Source organism: Psammomys obesus, unplaced genomic scaffold, assembly GCF_907164565.1.
Source record: "Psammomys obesus unplaced genomic scaffold, mPsaObe1.curated_primary_1811, whole genome shotgun sequence".
Lineage (NCBI taxonomy): Eukaryota > Metazoa > Chordata > Mammalia > Rodentia > Muridae > Psammomys > Psammomys obesus.
The window spans coordinates 3,618,818-3,640,397 of NW_026595981.1; the positions used below are offsets into that span (position 1 = coordinate 3,618,818).

Genomic DNA, 21,580 nt, shown 5'->3' on the forward strand with positions numbered 1-21,580 from the left:
AGTTGTTACTGGGTTTTATTTCTATTTTTATTTCTATTTTTGAGACAGGGTTTCTCTATGTAGACCTGGCTGTTCTGGACTCATTTTGTAGACCAGGCTGGCCTTAAACTCACAGCGGTCCACCTGCCTCTGCCTCTGGAGTGCTGGGATTCCAGGCGTGTGCCACTGAGTCCAGCTGTTACTGGATTCTTGAAGGTTACTAGTAGCCATGGTAGCGAATGCCTTTAATCCCAACCCTCAGGAGACAGGGGCAGATGGATCCTTGTGAGTTCAAGGTTAGCCTGGTGTATGTAGCAAGTTCCAGGCCAGCTAGGGACATACCATGAAAAAAGAGAGTATCCATAAGAAGGCAGATCAGCAAATAAATGGGGAGCCAGGGACGTAGCTCTGAGCACTAAAGCACCTGTGTAGGGCCTTGGACTCTGTTCCCAGCAATGCCTGTGTGAGGGGGCTGCAAGGGTGCTGAGACCTATGATCCCAGAAACTGGCCAGTCTGCATCATAGCCACACCCCCTTCCCTGCTCCTTCTTCGCTCTCCTCTCTCTCTCTCTCTGTTTATGTGGAGGGGATTGTAAGTAAGGTATTTGTACTATTAGCATGAAACTTGTATGTGATTTTTGAAAGTCAATATACACGTAGGTACTGACACCAAAGAGGCCGCTACACTGTCCTATGTGGCTGACCAGAAGAATAGGTTCTTTCTTAGCCTCCCCTGTATGGAGGTTAGGGCTGGGGGGGGTAGATTTGGGCAGGCCATGTGGCATAGCTGCTTAGACTCTGCTTGGCTCCGTGCTCAGGGAATGCCGCCCTTAAAACAGCAGGCAGCTGCTGGCAGGCCTGAGAGTAGAAGCTGGAAAAAGAAACAGATTGGAGGGTGGAAGAATGAGGAGGAGAAGAGAATCCAATCCTCTCTTCCACCAGCCTGGAGCTCTGCAGGTGATGAGTTTAGGTAAGGACATTCTTATTGATAAAGGGGCTGGAGGTGAACTTGAGAAGGTCATATGGTGATTGTGTGTGTGTGTGTGTGTGTGTGTGTGTGTGTGTTTGTGTGTGTGATAAATAAATATATATTATAATCATATATATAATCATAATATATATTATATATAATATATATATAATTTCCCCCTGTCTCTAAAGAGACACTGGCTCAACTTTGACTGGTTGATAGATTTGTATAGCTAATGTCTGCTTCCACCTGGGAAGGTTTATCCTCTTAAGGAAAAGGAAAAAGCACTGTTGTTGAATCAAGTGACCAGAGTTTCTCCTAGGAAACAGGAAGTTTTGGGTGTAGAAGAGGCTACAAGACTTCAGGCACACCAGAAGGTCTGGGAAGGACAGAGGGTCCCCCAGGGCCCGAGTGCAATTTTCATGTCCCTCCCCACCCCCAGCCCTGGCTCCCCAGTAGAAATCAACTACAAATCTCAGCTTGTTGGGAACAGATGGCCTTGGCTGACGAATAAGCCACCTCAGGCTGCTCCACCTGTTCTGGAACTGGAATAATCAGCTCGAGACAAACATCGGTGCTGAAATAACTCATGGCAGCGGGTGAAGCGCAGGCACGGATTCCAGCACTCGCTCGCAGCCCCTCCTAGCCCTCCCTGCCCCTCCCCCTCCCCAGCCCTCGGAGGCCATCAGGGAAAGTAATGGAGCAGAGAAGATGATGGAGGCTGAAATGGAGCAAGAGAGGCAGGGCAGGGTGGAGGGCAGGGCTGAGTTCTGCGTTAGGGTGAGACTCAACCGGATCCCAGATCAGGGTGAGAAATTACATCTCAGGGGCTTTGGAGAAGGTGGGAATGGCCAGTGCCCGGGTGGCCTGGCAAGGCTGAGGAGACTTAATTGACCCAGGAGGGGAGAGACCTGAGATTTGTGGCATTAAAGGAGTCCTGTTTTGCAAATAAGACGGAGCTCTGAAGTGCCTCTCAGCACAGAGACCTTTTCAAGTGGCCGGTGGGCGCTTGGCTCCTGCAATTCCCTCCACTCGCTTTTGGCTTCCCCTCACCTCCTTGAGGAACTCAGCCAGGCTAATGTGCCCTGCCTGGCCCAGGCGAGCCCAGGGAAGTTTCTGACAGACAGCGGGGGTGAGGCTTCCCAGAGAGCCAGTTGAGAGAGGGCAATGTCTCAGGCAGGGACTTTCTGGTACACAGAGCATGGGGGTTCTGAGGCCCTAGAGCAATGGGTCTCAAATGAGGGGGAGCGGGGCAAGACCCCTTTGGAGGTTGAATGACTGTTTCACAGGGGTCGCATATGAGATATTTTCATTATGATCCATAACAGTAGCAAAGTGACAGTTATGAAGTAGCAAGGAAATTTTATGGCTGGAGGTCACCACAGTGTGAGGGCCTGGAAGAAAGGGTCCCAGCATTAGGAAGGTGGAGAGCCGCTGCAGTACAGGCACAAGAAGAAGCCTGACAGGGACTCCGCCGCCCTGGTTACATCTCACTGCCAACTTTTTGTGCCCATGTATCCTGAGGCCACAGACATGGCAGAACAGGGACCTCCCCAGGCAAACTGGTTCTGTTCTCAGAGGGGCCCTGGTTTCTGTTTGTGAACAAAAGGTAAAGAGTAATAAAATTACCCTGTTTTACCCGGAGAGCCTCAGCAAAGATGGCAGTGAACCGGGCCCCACCCACTTCCCCTGCCAGTTGACGGCAGAGCTGAAGGTTCATCAGGAAACGCTTTGGTATTGATTCTCCCCGAAGAAAAGAAAATGGCTCTTAAAAAAAGGCATAATCACAATACTTTTATCACATCTGAAAACTGATCAATAGGTTTTTTTTTTTTTTTTTACTATCAAATATTTAGTCAGTGCTTAAATCTCCCTGACGCTATCACATAGTCTTTATGTATATTTGTGCATGTGTTTTATGTAAAATAGATGAACAGGCCTGTAACCACAAGTACTCAGGAAGCCAGCCGAGGCAGGAAAATCATAAGTTCAAGGTCAGCCTAGGCAACTTAGTCTCTGACTCAAAATTTAAAAAGGGCCGAGGAGACGGCTTGGGGGATAAAACTCTTGCCCGAGGACCCAAGTTCAGGTCCCTAAAGCCCATGTAAAAGCTGGACTGGGGGACACTGCTCTGACAACAAGGTGGGAATCCAAAAAAGGTTCCCTGACCAGCTAGCCGGGAGCACTACCCTGGAGAGCACGGGGAAGGTGAGGACAGAGAGCCAAGGCGTTGTGATCTGCACACAGGAGAATCTCGAGCACACACCTACCCTCGTGCACACGCATGCACGAATGATAAAATAGTAAGAGGTGGGGGGGGGGGGGGGGGGGTCCGGCTCAACTATGCATCAGCTGACTGGCGTGTGTAGGACCCTAAATCCAGTCCCCCATGCCAGAAAACGAAAAGGTCGGATTGTTCAAAAACAAGACCCAAGCCAGATTAAAGGATGTAAAAAATAAGAATAAAAAGAAATAGACTGTGTTCCGGTCTTCTCGCCGGGGGATTCTGATTTAACCGGCCCTGGGTATGGCCCTCAGCATCGCATTTTAAAAACTCTCATGTGCAGCCTGGTGTGAGAACCCCGCCCTTCCAGCACTTTCTGCCCGCCGAGCCTCCCGTCCAGGCTGCAGGGCCGATGGCTGGCCTGAGCGGCTGTGAGGTGGGTGTGTGTCTCCTGGGGGCCTCTCCTGAGGTGTGCTGGGTGGGCAGGGCGCACCTTTCCCTCCAGATTCACTCACCGTGGGCTCCTGCTCCTTCTTCCTCAGAGGCCCTGTGCTTGCTCTTGAGAGGATAACAGATTTCTTTCTCCCCCTTTTCTGTGCAAAATAGCGAAATTCCTGCCTCAGGAAAAAGTGAGAACTTCCCCGGGGGCTACACTCATTTGGCTGCTCAAGCGGCTCCGTTCAGAGCTGGAGCTGAGCGAGGGCCTGCTGAGGGTTTGGCAGTAGATGTAAGAAAAGTGAGGGATCTGAGCAGGATTTGAACCCAGCACCTTTCAGGGAATCTATGAAACGGCCCTGTCTTGAGATGTTGGCTCCAGGGTCCACTTAAAGAAGCATGCTCTTGTCTGTCGCTGCCCTGTGTCTGCTTGGAGCTGGCCTTGAACTTGCCTTCTGGTGGTTGCCTCCAAGCTCCCGATGATCCTACCCCTCCCATCCTCTTGCCTATTGGCTCCATTCCTTGCGCTCCCCACTCCATGCCTCACTGGATGTTGGTGAAACAAATCTAGCCTAAAATAATGAGCAATCAGCTACCCTGGTGCTCGGGGCAGGCTGGGCAGGGCTGAGGGAAGGGGTGGGGAGCTGAATCATTTATAAAGCTTAATAAAGATGCAGATGAGCAGTGCTGAGTAGGAACCCCAGAGCTGGGCTTATTCATTATTCAACGTTATGCAAATGCCACTGGGTCCTGCATGATAGAATCCTGCCCCTTGTCCCTCCCCCACCCCCGCCCCACTCCCACCCCAGCTGACAGATCCAATCCACCTTGCACATCCCACTCCTACACCTGGCAACCCATTTCCAGGTTAATAAGGATCCTAGATCCCCCTCTCCCGGAGGGATTACCACAAGCCCTGGCCTTCAGGTGAGCCTCTCCAGGCCCAAGGAAAAGGGCTTCTTCATGCCCAAGACCCACAGGAAGGGCTCCAACTGTGCTTGTGCCCTGTCTTAAACAGCTCACATCTCCGCCTAATGAGATAGATTTCCTGAAGGCTAATCTCAATCCCTCTTGCTGCATAGAATGTCCAACACAGAAATAAGCAGATTCTCTCTCATCACTCTGCCTGAGAAGGGAAATGCAGGCACCAGGCACGACTGGAGTCATTTTCCAGCCTCTGTGTCCAGCCAGCAACTCTGGTCACCTCGTTTTGGCTCTCCACAGCGCTGAACCTCTTCCAGGTTGGAGTCCTATCCCTTAAGCTCTCATTGACCAGTCCTGAGCACACTGCGTGGCCCCTCCTTTCCCCACCATGCCTTCACATCACTGAGGCCTCCCCTTCTCTGCACCTCTTTCCCCACCAAGACCTCATTTGTCAATTTGGTGAGGCTGAGAGATGAAGAATTGGGTCAGAGTGGGGAGCAGCATCGATCGCCTGGGCTCCCCCTCCTTCTCTGGCCTGGCTCTTCTCCCTCCACAGCCCCGGTCTATTTTTAGCCTGCCTCTGTTTTCCTTAGTCTGGTTGGCAACCACTCTGGCCTCTTTCTCTTCATTGCCCTTATCTCTCCCTTGCAGCCTATGCAGACCCTAGCTGCCCCTCCTGAGGACTCTCACTGCATCCCAATTGCTTTTGATTTCCTTCCATCTTGACGATATGTAGGGGCTACCCATAAGGGGATGCCTGGCCACGCTCAGGCAAAAGGAAGGCAATGAGATAACTCTGTGCTGGGCAAATCCTTCACTATCACAGAGGCCCTCCCATTGTCCTCCAATCCCTTCTGCAGGAACTTCTGCTTCCCTGTGCACCCAGACTTCTCCCTGTATCACCTCTCCTGTGATCCCGTCCAGCCACAACTAAAAAAGCTCCCTTCCTCCAGCCTGTACATGCTGGGCCTCGGCCTCTGGCTTTGGCCCTGGTTTCCTCTTTGGTCTTCAGGTTGCCTGTCTTTCCTTACCTGACCCCTGTTTGGCCCCATTCTATGCTAGCCTGGCCCTACTCCTGCTGTTCTGCCTTTCCTGGCTTTAGCTTACACGGGGTCTCTCTTGCAAAGGCCTAAGCCTGCTCAGGCAAGGTTTGGTAGCCTCCCCCATTTGTCCTTTCTCAGCCTCTGCAAGACATTGGTCTCCCCTTTTGGCTGTCACTGACAAGCTGAATAAAGCTGGATATTTTGGAAGGGGAACTGCAGCTGGCTGGGGGAGGAGGATGGCGCATGGCGAGGCAGAGGAAACAGAAGGCAGGCGGTGGGCCACAGAGCCGATGGGTGTTCCTTAGATGGCACTCACCAGCTTCGTCAGCATGAAAGTTGCTGAGCTCACTGGCAGGGTGCGGGCCCTTTTCCACAGTTGGTCTATCACACACACACACACACACACACACACACACACACACACACACACACACGTCGCCCCCTCCTCACAGTCCCTTGCTTTGTGGCTCATCCCTTTTCTTTTTCAAACAGGACGAAGCTGGCCTCAAGCTCATCCTGTTGTAGCCGAGCATGATCTTGAACTTGTGGTCCTCCTGCCTCCATCTTCTAAGCGCTGAGATTACAGGTATGCACCATGCCTGGTTTATGGGTTGCTGGGGTTCTGGACCTGGGGCCTCCTGCATGCCAGGCAGATATCTACTGAGTGAGCCACATTCCCTCAGCCCTCCACACCATAGACATCCAGTGGGTGGTTCACCCTTGATGGCCCATTCCTCAGTAAGATCACCCCTGGCCACTCATGGGAAGGCTCAGCTTCCCCCAGTGTTTCCTGTCCTCCCATAGTCTGATATCCCCCAAAGCGCTAGCCACCTTCTCCTGTGTTATAATTCACATGCATGAGTTCCTCACATCTCCTCACTGCCACCACCAGCTCCATGAGAACATGAATTTTTTTAAAGTCGTGGTAGAATACATATAGCATTTACCGTCTTAGCTATTTTAGGTGCGTAGTTAGCTCAGTGGCATTAAACACATCCACACTGCTGTGCAACCAACTTCCAGAACTTTTTTCATCCTCCAGCACTGTAGCTCTGGACCCATAAGCAAAGCACTATTTCCACCCCCCTCTCTCAGCCCCTGGCAGGCCATTCTCTCCATCCGTCTGTAATCTTACCACTGGACTCATGGAAGTGGAACTGCAGAGTATTGGTCCTTTCCTCTCTGTTCATTTCAGTTACCATGTCCTTGTTTCAGCCAAGACATGCATACATCAGGGTTCTCTTCCTTTCAAGACTGAAGACTATCCCATGACATGTACAGGCTACATTTTGTTCACCCACCCATGCGTAATAGACATCTGGGCTGCTTCTGCCTCTTGGCTGCCGTGAATAACGATGCTATAAAACAGGTGTATGAATATTTTTTTGAGACCCTAGTTTCAAATCTTTTTTTGGAGATATACCCAGAAGTGAAACTGCCAGGTCATAGACTACTTTGCTTTCTAATTTTTTTTTTTAAGCCCTTATGCTGGGTAGTTTTATGTCAACTTGACACAAGCTGGACTCATTTGGGAAGAAAAACTCTCGACTGAGAAAACCTCTTGGTAAGATCAGACTGCAGGCAAGTCTGCAGGGCCCTTTCTTAATTAGTGATTGAGGACGCAGCCTCAGTGAGTGGCGCCACCCCGGGGCTGGTGGTTCTAGGTGCCGAGAAAACCAGGAGAAGCAAGCCGGTAGGCAGTACTTCTCCTGAGCCTGTCTCAGCTCCGCTCGGGGCTCCAGGTTCTTTCCTTGAGTTCCTGTCCTGACTTCCCTCAGCAATGGAGTGTGACTTGATAGTTGTAAGCTGAAATAAACCCTTTCCTCCCCTACTTGTTTATGGTTCATGGTGTTTTATCTCAACAATAGAAACCCTAACTGACTAAGGCAGGCCCACTCTGCTGCTTTGTAACAGGGATTTCCATCTGTGTGTTTACTGATTGTCTTAGTCTCTTTTTCTGTTGCTGTGACAAATATTCTGGGAAAAAGCAGCTTAGGGAAGAAAGGGATTTATTTGGCTTACCATCCCAGTTCTGAGCTCATTATTGTAGGGAAGTCAAGGAAGAACCTTAAAGTATCACCTAGGGGCCCTGCCTAGGGAATGATAATGCCCGGAGTGGGCCAGGCTTTCCCATGTGGGTCAACAATCAAGACGACCCCTCACCGACATGCTCACAGGCCAGCCTAGGGAGTCCTCATTGAGATTCTCTTCCCAGATGATTCCAGGCTGTTTCAAGTTGACAGTCTAAAACTAACAAGTGCCCTGAGGCCTCTACACAGTGCTTGCACATTGTAGAAACTAAATCAATGTTTATGTATCAGATGAGTTCCTGATAGTATCTGACCCTTACATACCTCTGTATAGTCGGTCAGTGCTATTATTACTATTTTATAGAGTCTGAGTTTCTGAGAGAACCAACTGAAATTGCCCCCAAAGCAGACTTGGCATTGGGCTGACACCATCAGCTGGTTTTTGAAACTCACTGGAGAAATCACAACTAACACCTATGTCTGGGCCTGAAGGACTAAGGTAAGTAATTTTTTTTTTTTTTTGTGATGTATTTCTTTGTATTTCATTGTTCAGGTTCCCTGTATGTAGTTCCTCCTGTCATATCCACCCAACATTGTCCTAGCTTCTCTCTCCCCAGAACATGTAAGATTGATCTTGTTCTCCAGGAATGGAGATGGCCCTATCTGGACATCACCCGCCCCCTGGCTTTTGGGTACAGTCTAAGCCAGTGGCTCTCAACCTGTGCATCATGGTCCTTTCACAGGGGTCACATATTAGATATCCTGCATATCAGATATTCACATCACGATTCATAACAGTAGCAAAATTACAGCTATGACATAGCAACAAATATAATTTTATGGTTGGGGGTGAGCACAGCATGAGGAACTGTATTAAAGGGTCACAGCGTCAGGAAAGTTGAGAACCCTGGTCTAAGCACATCAACCTTGCCTGAGTCCCCGTTCACACCCCTCACCCCTCCACCCACCCAGGGGTAGTTACAAGCCCCATTCTCTTCCATAGCAATTAGTGCAAGGAGGCCAGCCGATTCAGTGCTAATGCTGTTTCATTAAGTGGGAGCAATCCTAATGATAATAAAATGGCACATTTAACATTCAAACATTGAACGGGGTTTCTAAGCAAGTGTGTCTCTTGCTTTCTTTCCGGTGTAACAGTTCCGTCTTCATAAGGACCTGACAATACACCTTAATGAGAGAGTGGGGAGCTAAACATCTTTACAGGTCCAGACAGAAGATGAGGACAGACAAAGCAGCAGGCGCGAAGGGCACAGTGCCTCGGTGGTTTGGAGACTCCATGGATTCCTGTGGTACTAATTTAGATAATTAGAGCTGATAAAAAATAGAGTTATATAGAAAAATAAAGGCCTCCCCGGGCATTATGCAATGCAGTTTTTTGTTTGTTTGTTTGTTTCAGCAACTTTTTTTTCTGGCAAATGTTTATTTATTAGAGGTAAGACTGTATGAGAGTTGGTGATGGCAGCTGGCTCAAGTTTTTGGCAAAGAAACCCAAAGGCACTAGTGGTTTATAAAAGATAATCTCTTTTACATTCCCCTGGGCAGATTTAGTCAAAGCAATCTCAAATGTATCCAATGTCCCAGCAGAGAGAAATTTAAGGAGGCCTTTAGTCTCCTGAGTGCATCTCTAGCCCCTCCCCCACTGAGAGATCTGGCTTAAATTTCCTCGCTGTGCTGTGATGGTGAATCTCTGGCTGACTTTCTGGGCTAAGAAAAGAGATGGACTCGGAAGGCTGATTGGGGAAGGAGGTGCAATCATTTGGTGTTTACAGGAGATTCTATAGAAGCAGGAGGAAAAGAAATATGTCAAGGCCATTTTCTTCTCTTAGAAGTCTTCCCCAGGAGGGCTCTCCTGCCCAGGAGTCAGCTGGGGTCAAAGGTGGGCTTTGCTCAGTGTAGAGAAGCGGCTTATTCGAAATGGTGCCAAGTCATAAGATGGCGGTAATTTCATGCTTAGCTCATAGAGGATCTTCCCCACAACAGGGGCCAACTTAAAACCATGCCCTGGGAAGAGAAGAATGTGTCATGTATCTTCCAGAACAGACCCTGGACTCCAGAGAAGTTCCCTCCTTCCTCTTCCCCAAAGCCAGAGATTGCCTCCTGCCCCACGTACCCCCTTTTATGACCGCCTCCCCTCCCTGTACCCAGTGTCCAGACTTCAGCTTAGGCGTGCAGGACTCCCTTTTGTCTGGTAGGTTTGCTTTCAGGCCAGCCCTGCCTCCCTCCTTCCTCAGACTCACCAGAGAATCCAGCACCGATGACAATGTTGTCATACTTTGGGTGGCAATCAAGAAGAAAGTGCTCATCGGGAGTGTTCTAGAGCAAAAAGAAGCCCCGCCTGTGTCCTCTGAAGACAGGTAAGAACTAGAGGCTCTGGCGGGAAGGAACTGGCCTGGGACTGGCTTCAGCGAGAACTGGATGGGGCTGAGGGCTGCTCTCTGCTTGCCCAAACCCATCCAGACATACTGTTCTCACTGAGTAGCTGTCATTCTCCTACTGTGCCATGGTCACAGCAGGTAGTCATTTTTGTGCACTGGCTTCAGCCAAGATGCCTCGGGCCCGGTGGCATCTGTCTCTTCTCTTATCCCTAAGGCCTGCTCAACTGGGAGCATCTTGCCAAGAACTGTTTTAGAGCTCTTCTGGGAAATATAGGGAAGGGCTGCCAGGCAAAAGCCTCGCCGCCTAATAAAAAGGAATATGAATAATCTTTAACAGGCCCCTCTCTTATGGAGGTGAACCAGTCCACAGGAATTAACTGGCTAGTTTAAAGTCACACACAGGTCAGAGGTCAAATGGAGTCAGGCCTGGCCAGCTGTGGGTCTGTCTATTCCCTCCCCTGTTTTGCCCTTTAGAAAGGCCCCCTCACCGTGTACATGCAGCGCTCCATGATGTCTGGCTCGGGCCGCAGGCCTGGTAAATGATCCCTGACAAAGCGGCATAGGATCGGAACGTCTTGGATGTCTGAGAAGGTTGTGGGGCAGTCCCGCTCCTCTGGGTCCACATTGTCACCATGGTGATAGCAGATCTACCCCACCATTGGAAAAGCATGGGCTGTAAAGCTGGCCATGAGCATCTCAGCCAGCGAGGGGTGGGTTTGGACACAGGATGTCTCCACCCATCATCCCAGCCCCCGACTCTGGCAGGGGCTATTGTTAGCAGCTGGAGTTGCCAGGCGCTCATCTCCAGCCCCACCCTGTGTTTAAGAGCTTATGCTGAAAATGGCCCAATAGTGAAGCAGACTCCAGGAGGGTCCTACAGAGGTATGGCAGCATGGAAGCCCAGACCTGACGGGTACCTAGGAGCACAGTAGCCTTGGTAGCCATTTTTTTTAACTTACCTTCATCAGCCCCGGGTACTCTGATGCTGGCAGTCCGTAGATGTGGTGGGGGGCCAGATCCAGAGCCAGGATGCATGGAAAAGCCTGCGACACGCTATAGCTCCCAGGGACTTTCTCTCGCCAGTAACACACATTAATCCTAAGGGTCTTGATACAGAAGGAAGTAGGAGATAAAAGGGGGAGCTGTGGAGCTCTGTAGAGATGACAGCAGGTTCTGGTAGGTTCCTGTGGACCTTTAACTTCCAACCTGCTTAACCTAGTTCTTATGTCATGTACTAATAATACACATCATGTTGCTCAGTGGTCTCCAAACCTCTCTTGTCCCTATTCTTAGTTTTCTGCCAGAGCAGCCCTCCAGCCCTACTTTACCATCTTTTCAGGAGTTGATGCACTTCATATTTATGCTCACTACAAGTCTGGCTCTCCTGGAGGCTCTGGTGTATCACAGCAGATAATTCAATTCACCAATGGCCTTTTGAGGTAGCTGTTACTTCCCATAGTGGTAAAACTGAGGTGAACTAAATTTGCCCAGCGTTAACCCTTAGAAACTGGCAGATCCAAAGCTCACAGTCCAGTCTGGCTGGCTCTAAGGTTTCTTTTCTTAACTACTGACTCTCAGGCCTCCAGCTTGCCCTACCTGGAGAGGCAACTCAATTCCCAGGGGACGGAGGATCCGGTTGGTCCAGGGACCCGCAGTGATGACCAAGCTGCTGGCTTGGTAGCTCTTTGCGGTGGTCTTCACCGTGACGGGCAGGCCAGGTCTTATCTCCACTACCTTCTCTCCATCGCACACCACGCCTCCTAGCTGACAAATTCGATGCTGAAAGGGCAAGGACGAGAAAGAGGAATTAGTTGTGTATGTGGTTCACCCAGGGAGACAAAGAGCCCCTCACTTAGGGCAGGCAAGAGTATGGACTTTAGTCCTTCCCTTCCAGGTTGATAAAGAGGCCAGTAGGTGTTCTAAAAAGAAGAGGAAACTCGTAGCATAGTGAACAAAGCAAAGACATGTCCCCGGGCTGCCTGAGGAGGGGCCTGGGCGCCCAGAGAAAGCAGCTGCATTGCCCTGGGCCTGCACAGCCTCACCTGGAGGGCTCGGAGGGCCTTGTCTGCATAGAGGACACCTCCAGTCTTGTCTAAGAGCCCCACTTCTCCCCTGGTGAACCGAATGTTTGGAAAACGTTGCTTTAAATCCACTGGTGAGAGATATTCGTGGTCAGTCCCATGCCTCGACAGTGTGGCCTGGATTGTCTTTAATCCTGGATTCTCCTTCATCCCCAGCAACAAGAGCTCAGTCTGCCTGTTTCAAAAGAAAAAGCCAGATGGGTGAAGGGATTTACCCTGGCCCTGGCCACCTATTCTCATTCCTCGGTGAGGGGCCCGTGTCTATAGCAGTTGCAGCTTCGTCTAAGGTTCCGAGCACAGGTAAAGCCATCTAGAGCCCCGGCATTCTCCAGGGGTTTCCAGACCATTCCCAAGTCCTCCTTTGGCACTCACTGTTGCTTGTCCCTCCATCCTGCTCTTGACAACGGAGGTCCTAAGGCCCCAGGACCTTTCCTACTTGGAAATGCCATATGAAATGGCAGGTGTCCACTCAGATGTGGTTTCTTAGCCTTTCTCCCGGTCCCTCTTTGCGGAGTGCTCTGTGCTATTCCATCTCCTTTCCTTTTCAGTTCCTTCCACCACCACCCCTTTCTTCAAAGACTTATTTTTATTACGTTTTTAAAATTGTGTATGTGTGTGCGCACGTGAGTGTAAGGGCCCACAGAAGCTAGAGGTGTCAGAGAATCCCAGGAACTGGGACTGCAAGCAGCTGTGAACCTCCTGACATGGTTGCTGGAAACGGAACTCAGGTCCTCTGGAAGAGCAGTGTGGCTTCTCGATGTCCCAGCAGTCTCTCTTCTTCTCATACACTGCTTTGTCCTTCTTGTGCATTTGTCTGCCTCATTCTTCTTCTCCGTGGCTGCTTGTTTCATGGAAAAGAAGATCTGGTCCTGCTTTAATCCGGGTGTCACCTCGGGGTGGCCTTGACTGGTGACTCACTGTTCCAAGACCCAGATTTCTCCTCTGAAACCCAGGATATTGATTCCCTATCAGGGTTCCCCTTCAGGCCAGTGGGAGTGGTGCCGGCTGTTTGGTGGTTGTCAGGATGCCACTCACGTGGAGTGGACAGGGGACAGGGATGCCAAGCCTGCAGCACTCCTGAAGGTCACCCCAAGGCCTATGGCACTTTCACACACAAGCACAAACACTGATGGTGCATAAAGTTCCAGCAATAAATTCAAGAGATTCTCTGGTTTTGAATCTCCCTGGGCTTCTCCCATGTTGCTCTCAAGGAGAGAGCAGTTTCCTTTGATGCTTCCTGCCTTTCTGCCTTAAAGACCAGAGTCTCTTGGGGGGGGGGGCTATCTAAAGGATGGAAAGGTGCCCCCGGCACTTGGGACCGTTCCTGTGTTCCCTCTTGTCTTCAGGAGCCCCACAGCCCAGCAGCAGCCTGCTGCATCCCCCAGGTACTGCATATAAAGCTCGTAATAGCCTATAATGGAGTCTCATGGATATTACATGCTTCCAAATCCCACATTATCTGGTTGTGGGGATTAAAGAGAAGACTGGGAGGGGGTAGGGATGCAGTGGGCCTGGGGGCTGGTGTCAGTACACAGAGCCTCGCAGCATGTCCAATCCATTTGCCATGGCCCCCGCCTACCCAGCATTCATGGTGAGATAGTGACGCCAGCTCTGCCTCTTCAAAGCTCAGCTTAGGCTAGATGAGGCAGAATCCCCAGCGAGGAGTGAGTCTCCTTTCCGTAGCCTCCCCAAACTTCAGATTACTTCTTCAAGTCATACAAACTTGCCCCTTCAACTACTTGATCATTGAGATAATTAAGAAGGCGCCCCAAAAAACTTAGTGGACAGCGCTTGGCTAGTGCACAGGGGTCCTTGGATCTCATCCCAGAGTCTCCAAAAAGAAAAGAAACCGTGCCCCGTGTTTCATAGTTGGTGAATGGTGCTGGGGGTGGGACCCCGCGTTTTCCTACACACTAGGCAAGCCACACACCCCAGCCTCTGATGTGTGTTTTTGTTCTGTTTTGCTTGAGAAAGGGACTTACTATGATTCCTAGACTGTTCTCAACCTTGAGCTCTTCCGGTCACTGTCTCCCAAATATTGGATTTCAGGCAGGCACCACTACGCCTACTCAGATGTTCTTGAAGCATATGGCTTACGGCTCACCTAAGCAGATATAATGTCAGCTCTCTGGTCCAGTAACCCCACAGAGTGTCTCTTAAGCCCTGCCTGCAATAGAGCAGCCTTGGTCCCTCATGCACTCCGGGTTTAGCTTTCCTTCCTCCACCTGGCCTTCCTTCCTTCTTTCCTTGAAACAGAACTCCATTCGCAGAGACATATTGTGTGGGGAAAATGAAATTGTGCCAAGACAATGGGCAAATCTGTCGAATTATGAAATGCTGAGTGATGTTCTAATTCCCAAGTTGTCCTGTGGTGGATGAAGCCTGCTCCCCAACCCTAGGAGTAATCAGGGCGCTGATTCTGCGGTGAATGTAATTGTGCCGATTGTAATCATTTTGCTCCAGCTCTCTGCCCCTGTGGCATTTATTTCTTCGCCCAGATATTGATCTAACAGTGGGAAATTTTCCATCTGAAGCTGTGATGCCGGACCCTGCCCAAGTCCAAAGATATGTTTGGGAAATTCTCATTTTCCGTGGATCACAGCTGAGCTATTTGGCCTGAGGGAAACTGTGCACTGTTGGAGAAATGTCTTGGATTGGAGAGATTTTTGACCATTATGAGCAAATCGGAAATAAATGTAAAACACTGCCTGGAAATGCAAAGGCCTGTCATTACAAGAGATAGGTGAGGGTCCTATGGGAAATGCTCAGAGAATTGGAAATCAGTCAATCAAAACCAAGATCGCAGACGGGCCTTTCCCCCAGTATGAAGACAGATGACTTCCACAAGCAGATTGAAAATCATTTAAGTGCTTATTTTCCTAATGGTCTTTCCTAGGTCCCAATAAATAGACTGCTCATTCTGCATCAATTTCTTACCCCTGTGCTCAGGGATCCCCCTCCTCTTTTCTTTTTCTTTTTTTCCTTAGACACAAGCTACAAAGTTTGAGAACAAAAAAGGTGAAAGAACAAAAGCCTTTACATAGGGGGAAAAAAGACTTAGGAGATGAATAGCTGGGGCTAGCCTGTAGAGGAACTAAAATCTGGGGTTACCAGGGAACCCCAGCAAGTTTGCAGCTCCCACCTCCCGGACGCACAGCCCTTGGCATGAGGGACACCCTGAAGCCTGCTCTTGAGGCCTTGTTGCCGCCTCTGTGACCCACAGACTCTAGGAGCCAGCTGGTGATCGACCAGGAATCTCCAGCAGTTGCTAAAATGGGGCAAGGGGTCGGGGGGGGGGGGGGGAGGGGCAGACCACGCTCCCTGAATGGGAATTTTCCATTTTCCAGCACGGGCTCCGGTGCTCTTTTCTCTTTTCTCCAGTTCAAAGTGCCAGTTGAGCCAGCTCTCGGCATCACCTTGGGGAAGGGCCTTGGTAATGGCTGCTGTCTTTGTTGGTTTGGGAACAGCTCTCTGCATTTCATCTTCCGCTCAGTGGGCCGAGGTGGAATTGGTTAACAAAGATTGCTCCAGGGAGGGGACGTGGCTGACAAGCCAGACACTTCGCAGGCACAGGAAGCAGCAGCTGCGGAGGGGGCCGCCAGGTTCTGCCAGCAGCTGTACTGCCTACGGCTGTGATCTTGTCTGATACTGTCAGCGAAGCTGGGGCAGCCCGGGTCGGGAGCTAGATAGTAGAACTCAAAGGCAGAAGGCGGGGCAAGAAAGAGATGGGTCTCTGAGCCTGGCTTTTCTGTTGGTACCAGCATCCCGGCTGTACACATCACAGAAAACTCAGGCCTTATGATCCGATACATGTCATTGTCTGTTCCCAGAATATATGCAAATATCAGGAGCCCACCCATGTTTCGTATGCGCTGTCACGGGAAGCAGAACAGAAGAATTGGGCAACCTCCTCCACTGCCAGCAAGGAGAGGTTTTTGTGGTTTTCTTAAATCATCATCAGATGACATTAAATACACTCATTTCTATCATTTATCTTATGGTATTATGCCGGTGTGTCTAGAAGGATCTAGAGAGAGGCAAGAATGACAAAGATGATGAAATCATTTAGAAAATCAAAATTAAGAGCAAAGCTAAGGCAATTTGGATGGCATTCAGCCCAAAGGTGGAGAGCTATATTCAAATACCATTCCAAGAGCAGGAGTATCATCTGTACTATGTCCTACTCAGTAAAAAGAAAAGAAGAAAAAACCTGGTACACGTGGGTAATTTAGGGTAGCCATCAGAAAGGGCTTGCTAATGACAGAATGATGGCAACAGTGGTAATAATACTGAGCGCTCTGCCGTGCTCTGGAGGTTTTAGAGCACGTTCACATTACTCTTCATTTTTCTTAATTGGAGCTGTGAGACATCTGAACACCCGTTTCATACAGGCTACGGGGTGAGCCTCAGTAGCACTTTTCAACCTGAGATTATCTAGGCCTAAGTGTCTAGAAGTAGGCATGAGCAACACAGCCAGCTTGGGCCAAATCTAGCTTCTGGTCTGTTTAATCCACAAGTTAAGACGGTTTTTCATTTTTACTTAATTTATTTTAGTGGCTGACTTTTAGGAGTCTAAAGCAAATACCTTTGCAAAACACACGAGTAAGGAGCAGGGTGCTGGCTCATGCCGGGAAGTGCTTGTAGGAGGGAGGTCTCAAGTGTGAAGTAGGCCTAGGCTACTTTAAGTCTGGGGCCAGCTACAAAATGAAAGCTTGTGTCTAAAAGGATGGCAGGTGGGGCCCTGGCTGCTCTGGCTGAAGACCCAGGAAGCGCTCACATGATGACTAAGAACTGCCTGTAACCCTGGTTCCCGGGGAAACCACACTGCAGGCCTCCACGGGCACCAGGTAAGCGGGCGGCGTGCATACATACGTGCAGACAAAACACGTATGCAAACAAAACATCAGAAATAAGGTGGGAGTGATGGCTCAGCCGTGAGGGCACCTGTTGATCTTGCAGAAGATCTGGGATCAGTTCCCAGCACCCACATGGTGGCTCACAACTATCTGTAAATCCAACCCCAGGGGCCAAATTCCTTCTTCTGGTACCTCCAAGGGCAGCAGGCATGTATGACGCACACACCACATATATGCAGGCAAAACACTAAAAAACACAAAATAAAAATAAATAAATAAATCTTTTAAGATGCTTAAAATAAACTTTTAAAAAAAATAACAAGGAAATAACATGAAATTCAAATTTCAGTGTCTTGGAATAAAGTTTATATATATATATATTTTTTTTTTAATTTATTTTTTTTATTTTTTATTTTTTTTTTAAGAAATAAAGTTTTACTGGAACGCATCCAGGTTCGTTTATCTGCGTCTTTGGCTGCTTTTACACTACAAGGGCAGACTCGAATATTTGCAAGAGAGACCATATGGCCACGGAGGCCTAACACACTTCCTGTGTGGCTTACAGAAGAAGTTTGCTGACCCCTGTTCCAAACCAAGAGTGCAGTAATTCAGTGATTTATAGTAGTACTTTATGACTGCTGCACAGCTGATGGTGGCACATGCCTGCAGTCCCCAGGACCCTAGAGACTGAAGACTGACGGAACCCAGGGCTTTGAGGCCAGCCTGGGTAACACAAAGAGACCTTGTCTTCAGAACAGACTTTGAGGAAGAGGAGAAAGGAGAGGTGGGGATGGGGAGACAGCGCTAACCCTCAGTAGCTTCCCTTTTCACTTTTATAAAATTGTGGAATGAACTAACGGAGCTATCCATGCAGAGTGAATGGCCCTTCCTGAAATGCTTGGGACCACACGTATTTCTCGTCTCTCTGGATTTTGATACATGGATGCAGGGATCCAAATTCTGGCCCCCAAGTTTGTGCAGCAAGCTTTTTTAACCCCTGTACCATTCCTCCTGCCTCTGTCTCCCAAGTGTTGGCATTACAGGAGTCTGTCAGTATCATGCCTACTGTCATGGGGTGCTGGCAATCAAACCCAGGGTTTCATGCAAGCTGGGCAAGCCAAGCACTTTACCCATGGCCCTTGCTGTCTCACTTTTGTTTCCTCTTGATCTTCCTCCTCTCTAGCCCAACACACCCAGGATAGGAAGAGGAGACCTCCAGGATTAGAAGGTTCCAGGCACTGTGCTGGGTATTTTCCAGGGTCTTATTTAACCTTCAAAAATCCTTGAGGTACAGAGACTCCTACCACATAGTTGGTAGGAGCTGAAGCAGAAAGTCAAACCCAAACTATGTGACTCCAGACACCTCGTGATTGCCTCAGCTTTCAACATTTGTGGGACAGACTTGTGCCCTTCGAGGCTTGGGCTCATCTCCTACCTCAAAATGCTCAGTAGTATTCACAGCCAGCCGCCAGAGAAGGATCCCTTTGCCAGGCCACCCCTCAGAAAGACACTCTCCTTTATTTGGGTGCTGGGTGTATTAGCTGTCTCTGAAAAAATCCTTAATTAGCTGCCCTGGTTGTATTTGCATAATGGATTTCACTTTGTTCTTAAGTTAATGGTGTTTTTGTAACAGAACAGTAACCTCTTGGTTCACAGCCATTAAAATAACTGCTACCCTGTAGGGCAGAGCCAGGGTTATGTAAAGGGAGTTCAGTTAAGAGTTCAGAGGAGTAAAAGAGGATGCAGGAGTGTCTCCTGCTTCCTTCCCCAGGAGTGTCTGAAGGTCAGTGACAAGGAGCCCTAAGGTTTGGAGAGAACCAAGGACAACAGGGAGCTACTTCAGGGTCACTTCATGGCCAACAAACAGTCTGGCCCATGAAACACCCTCATTTGTTTCCAGGGGATAGTGTGTTAATAAATGCATCTGTGAAGCTGTTATGGGGGAGGATGCTGCATAAAAAGATAGGATACTAGGGGCAGGAGAAAAGGCTCAGTGGTCAAGAGCACTTGTTGCTCCTGTAGAGGACCCAGCTTCAATTCTCAGCACCCACACAGCAGCTCACAGCTACCTGTAACTCCAGTTCTAAGGTCTGATGTGCTCTTCGGACTTCTCTGAGCACCAGCTACCAGGCACACATGTAGCTGCACAGACATATTTGTAGACAAAGCACATAAAATATACAAGCCAGAAGTGGTGGCCCATGCCTTTAGTCCCAGCACTTGGGAGGCAAAGGCAGGCAGATCTCTGTGAGTTCAAGGCCAGCCTGGCCTACAGAGTTCCAGGACAGCCAAAGCTACACGGAGAAACCCCTGTCTTGAAAACACAAATAAACAAACAAAAAATATGTACATTATTTTTTTCAAGTTAGGACATGAGTAAGAATACACAGCTGCCTTTTCCGCTTTGACCCAGGCCCTATCAGATGGCTCCGGAAGGCTCCATCAAGGCCTGCCCTGCTCTAGGTATCTGCCCACAGGGTTTCTTTAAGTTTTCACAACACAACCTGTACTACGTTGGACCCAGGGTCTAACTCAGGCCTGGAACAGGGCTAGCAGGGCTGGTGGGGAGAGGATGACAGTGAGCAGAAGGCTTCCACGTGACTGGCCCGACCTCCGAGGCTTTTAAGTTCACACCTTACAGCCAAAAATATGCAGAGCACCTGGAGGGGTGGCTCCCCTACATTCAAGGTCTTCCTCCCTTGCCCACCTGTGCAACTGGGTTCCAGCCTCGCGCTCCAGCTGGGCCCACATCTGATAGCATTCATCCATCATCCTTGTGTAGAAGTCCTCCGGATAAGCCCTTCTGATTATGCGGCTCTGTCCGTTCGAGCTTCCCCGGGAATGAGGAAGAAAGAACTAGAAGCAGGGGAACGAGAGAAAGACAATGGAAGCCACTGCCCATTGTGTGACCTTCCCTTTGCCCTTTAGGAGTCATCTCATCCTTCAAATGTTTCCCTTTTTTTTTTTTTTTTTTTGGTCCTGGGTATTGAACTTCTGGCCTTGCACATACCACACACTAGGCAAATAAGTGCTCCGAAGCTGAACTATAGCCCTAGACCTCTTTATATTTTTTTATTTTGAGACATGGTCTTATTATGTAACCCAGGCAAGGCCTTAAACTTGCAATCCTCCTGCATCAGCCTCCTGAGTAACTGGCATTTAAGGCCTTCATCACCAGGCCTACCCATTTCCAACTATTTCCATACAGTCTTTCCAGTGGCTCCTTGCATCCCACTGACTGGAGAGGCTTTTGGGTTAGTAGCTCCTCAGGAGCACTGACAAGGCTTTCCTTTTGTAAATAATCCTCCACACCCCACTTAGACAAGCAGAAAAGCAGAATTAGAAAGAACCTTCCAGATTACACAAATCTAGCACCTTAGTTTTACGGATCAGGAAAAGGTTCCCATCTCATGTGTCTTCAGGTACTCAGAATAAGGGAACAATCTTGGGATTGGGGGTGGGGTAAAAAAAATGGAGGTTTTCCTGAAGGATGTTACAGGAATCCCTGAGGGATTCAAGCAAATGGATGGAGAAACTGAAGACAATTTCTAACTATTCCAGGAACAGTGAGTGGTAACCAGCTTGGAGAACCGCAGGCATAAATGGAAAGGGAGAAGCTGAGGCGGAAAACTGGACCGTATAGGCTCCACCCCTGAGGGGCCCTACAGGTTCCCAGTGCCACCCACGTTTGCGGTAGTCATGTGACCAGCTTTCCTTTAAGGAAAGGAAGCCCTGTCTTAGTTCCTGCTATTACCCAAAGGTGACAGAATCAACAGACGCTCCTGCTAGTTCTGGAAGGAGAGGCTGAAAAAAATGCAGGGAAGAACCCTGCTTCTGAAGCTGGTACATCAGCCTTTGCCTCTAGGCAAACTGCCTTTATTTAAAGTTAGCTAGAGCAGAACTGATTCTTTTTTTGGGCCGGCTTAACCATTTGGGCACAGAAAAGACAGGGTAGCAACAATGAAGAGAGGTGGGACACTTCTTGATCCTGGGCAAAAACTGAGAAAAAGTGAAAATAATACACCAAGAAGCCCCACATGGACTTGAGGGTGGGAATTTTCTCTGAATTGTCAAGATCCACAGGAAGTGGCTACAAAGCTATGAAGTGCACAGAATTCCTGATGTCCAGCCTTTTGGCGTCACCCATTGCCTGCAAATTCTGGAAAGCCCTCCCAGGAGAGGAAGGGACAGGCTCAGACAGCAGAGGGGCAGAAAGGACAGTGTACCTGCTCCAGCACGAGGACCCTCTTCGAGTGTTTGGCCAGGTGGTATGCAGTGAAGCAGCCCTGGATGCCTGCTCCAATCACAATAGCATCCCAGAGACCTTCCTGAGCGGCCATGATGCCACAAAGCCCGCGAAGGAGAAAGCAAAGTCACCTCCAGGCTAGAGGAGGAGGAGGAAGACAAAGTCCGGCTTGGACAGAGCTCCCACAATCCCCTGGGGCCCATGTCCGTGTCTTTCTTTCCCTCCCCCAAAAGCCTGGCACAGGGCTCGGCCTCCGCCTCCCCTGCAGAGCAAAGCCGGGTAGACTGATTTGTGAGGGTTAGCCCAGCTCAGCTGCCAGCCTCACCCCTGCATCCCTCTAGTTTGCTATTCTTGGCTCAATTATTGTCATGCAAATGGGCTCCTTCCTATGCCACCTTC

General features: G+C 49.4%; 1 protein-coding gene across 1 annotated transcript; it reads right to left on the reverse strand.

Moving 5' to 3' along the window:
• Window positions 1–8,420: 8,420 nt before the first annotated feature.
• Pipox (pipecolic acid and sarcosine oxidase) lies at window positions 8,421–21,373 on the reverse strand. The gene is made up of 8 exons (XM_055620049.1): window positions 21,162–21,373; window positions 19,643–19,791; window positions 12,041–12,254; window positions 11,595–11,777; window positions 10,958–11,104; window positions 10,487–10,645; window positions 9,861–9,936; window positions 8,421–9,624 (listed from the first exon to the last, which is right to left on the reverse strand). The coding sequence occupies exons 1-8, from the start codon at window positions 21,273–21,275 to the stop codon at window positions 9,494–9,496; spliced, it is 1,173 nt and encodes a 390-aa protein (XP_055476024.1). The 5' UTR covers window positions 21,276–21,373; the 3' UTR covers window positions 8,421–9,493.
• Between the last annotated feature and the right edge of the window lie 207 nt (window positions 21,374–21,580).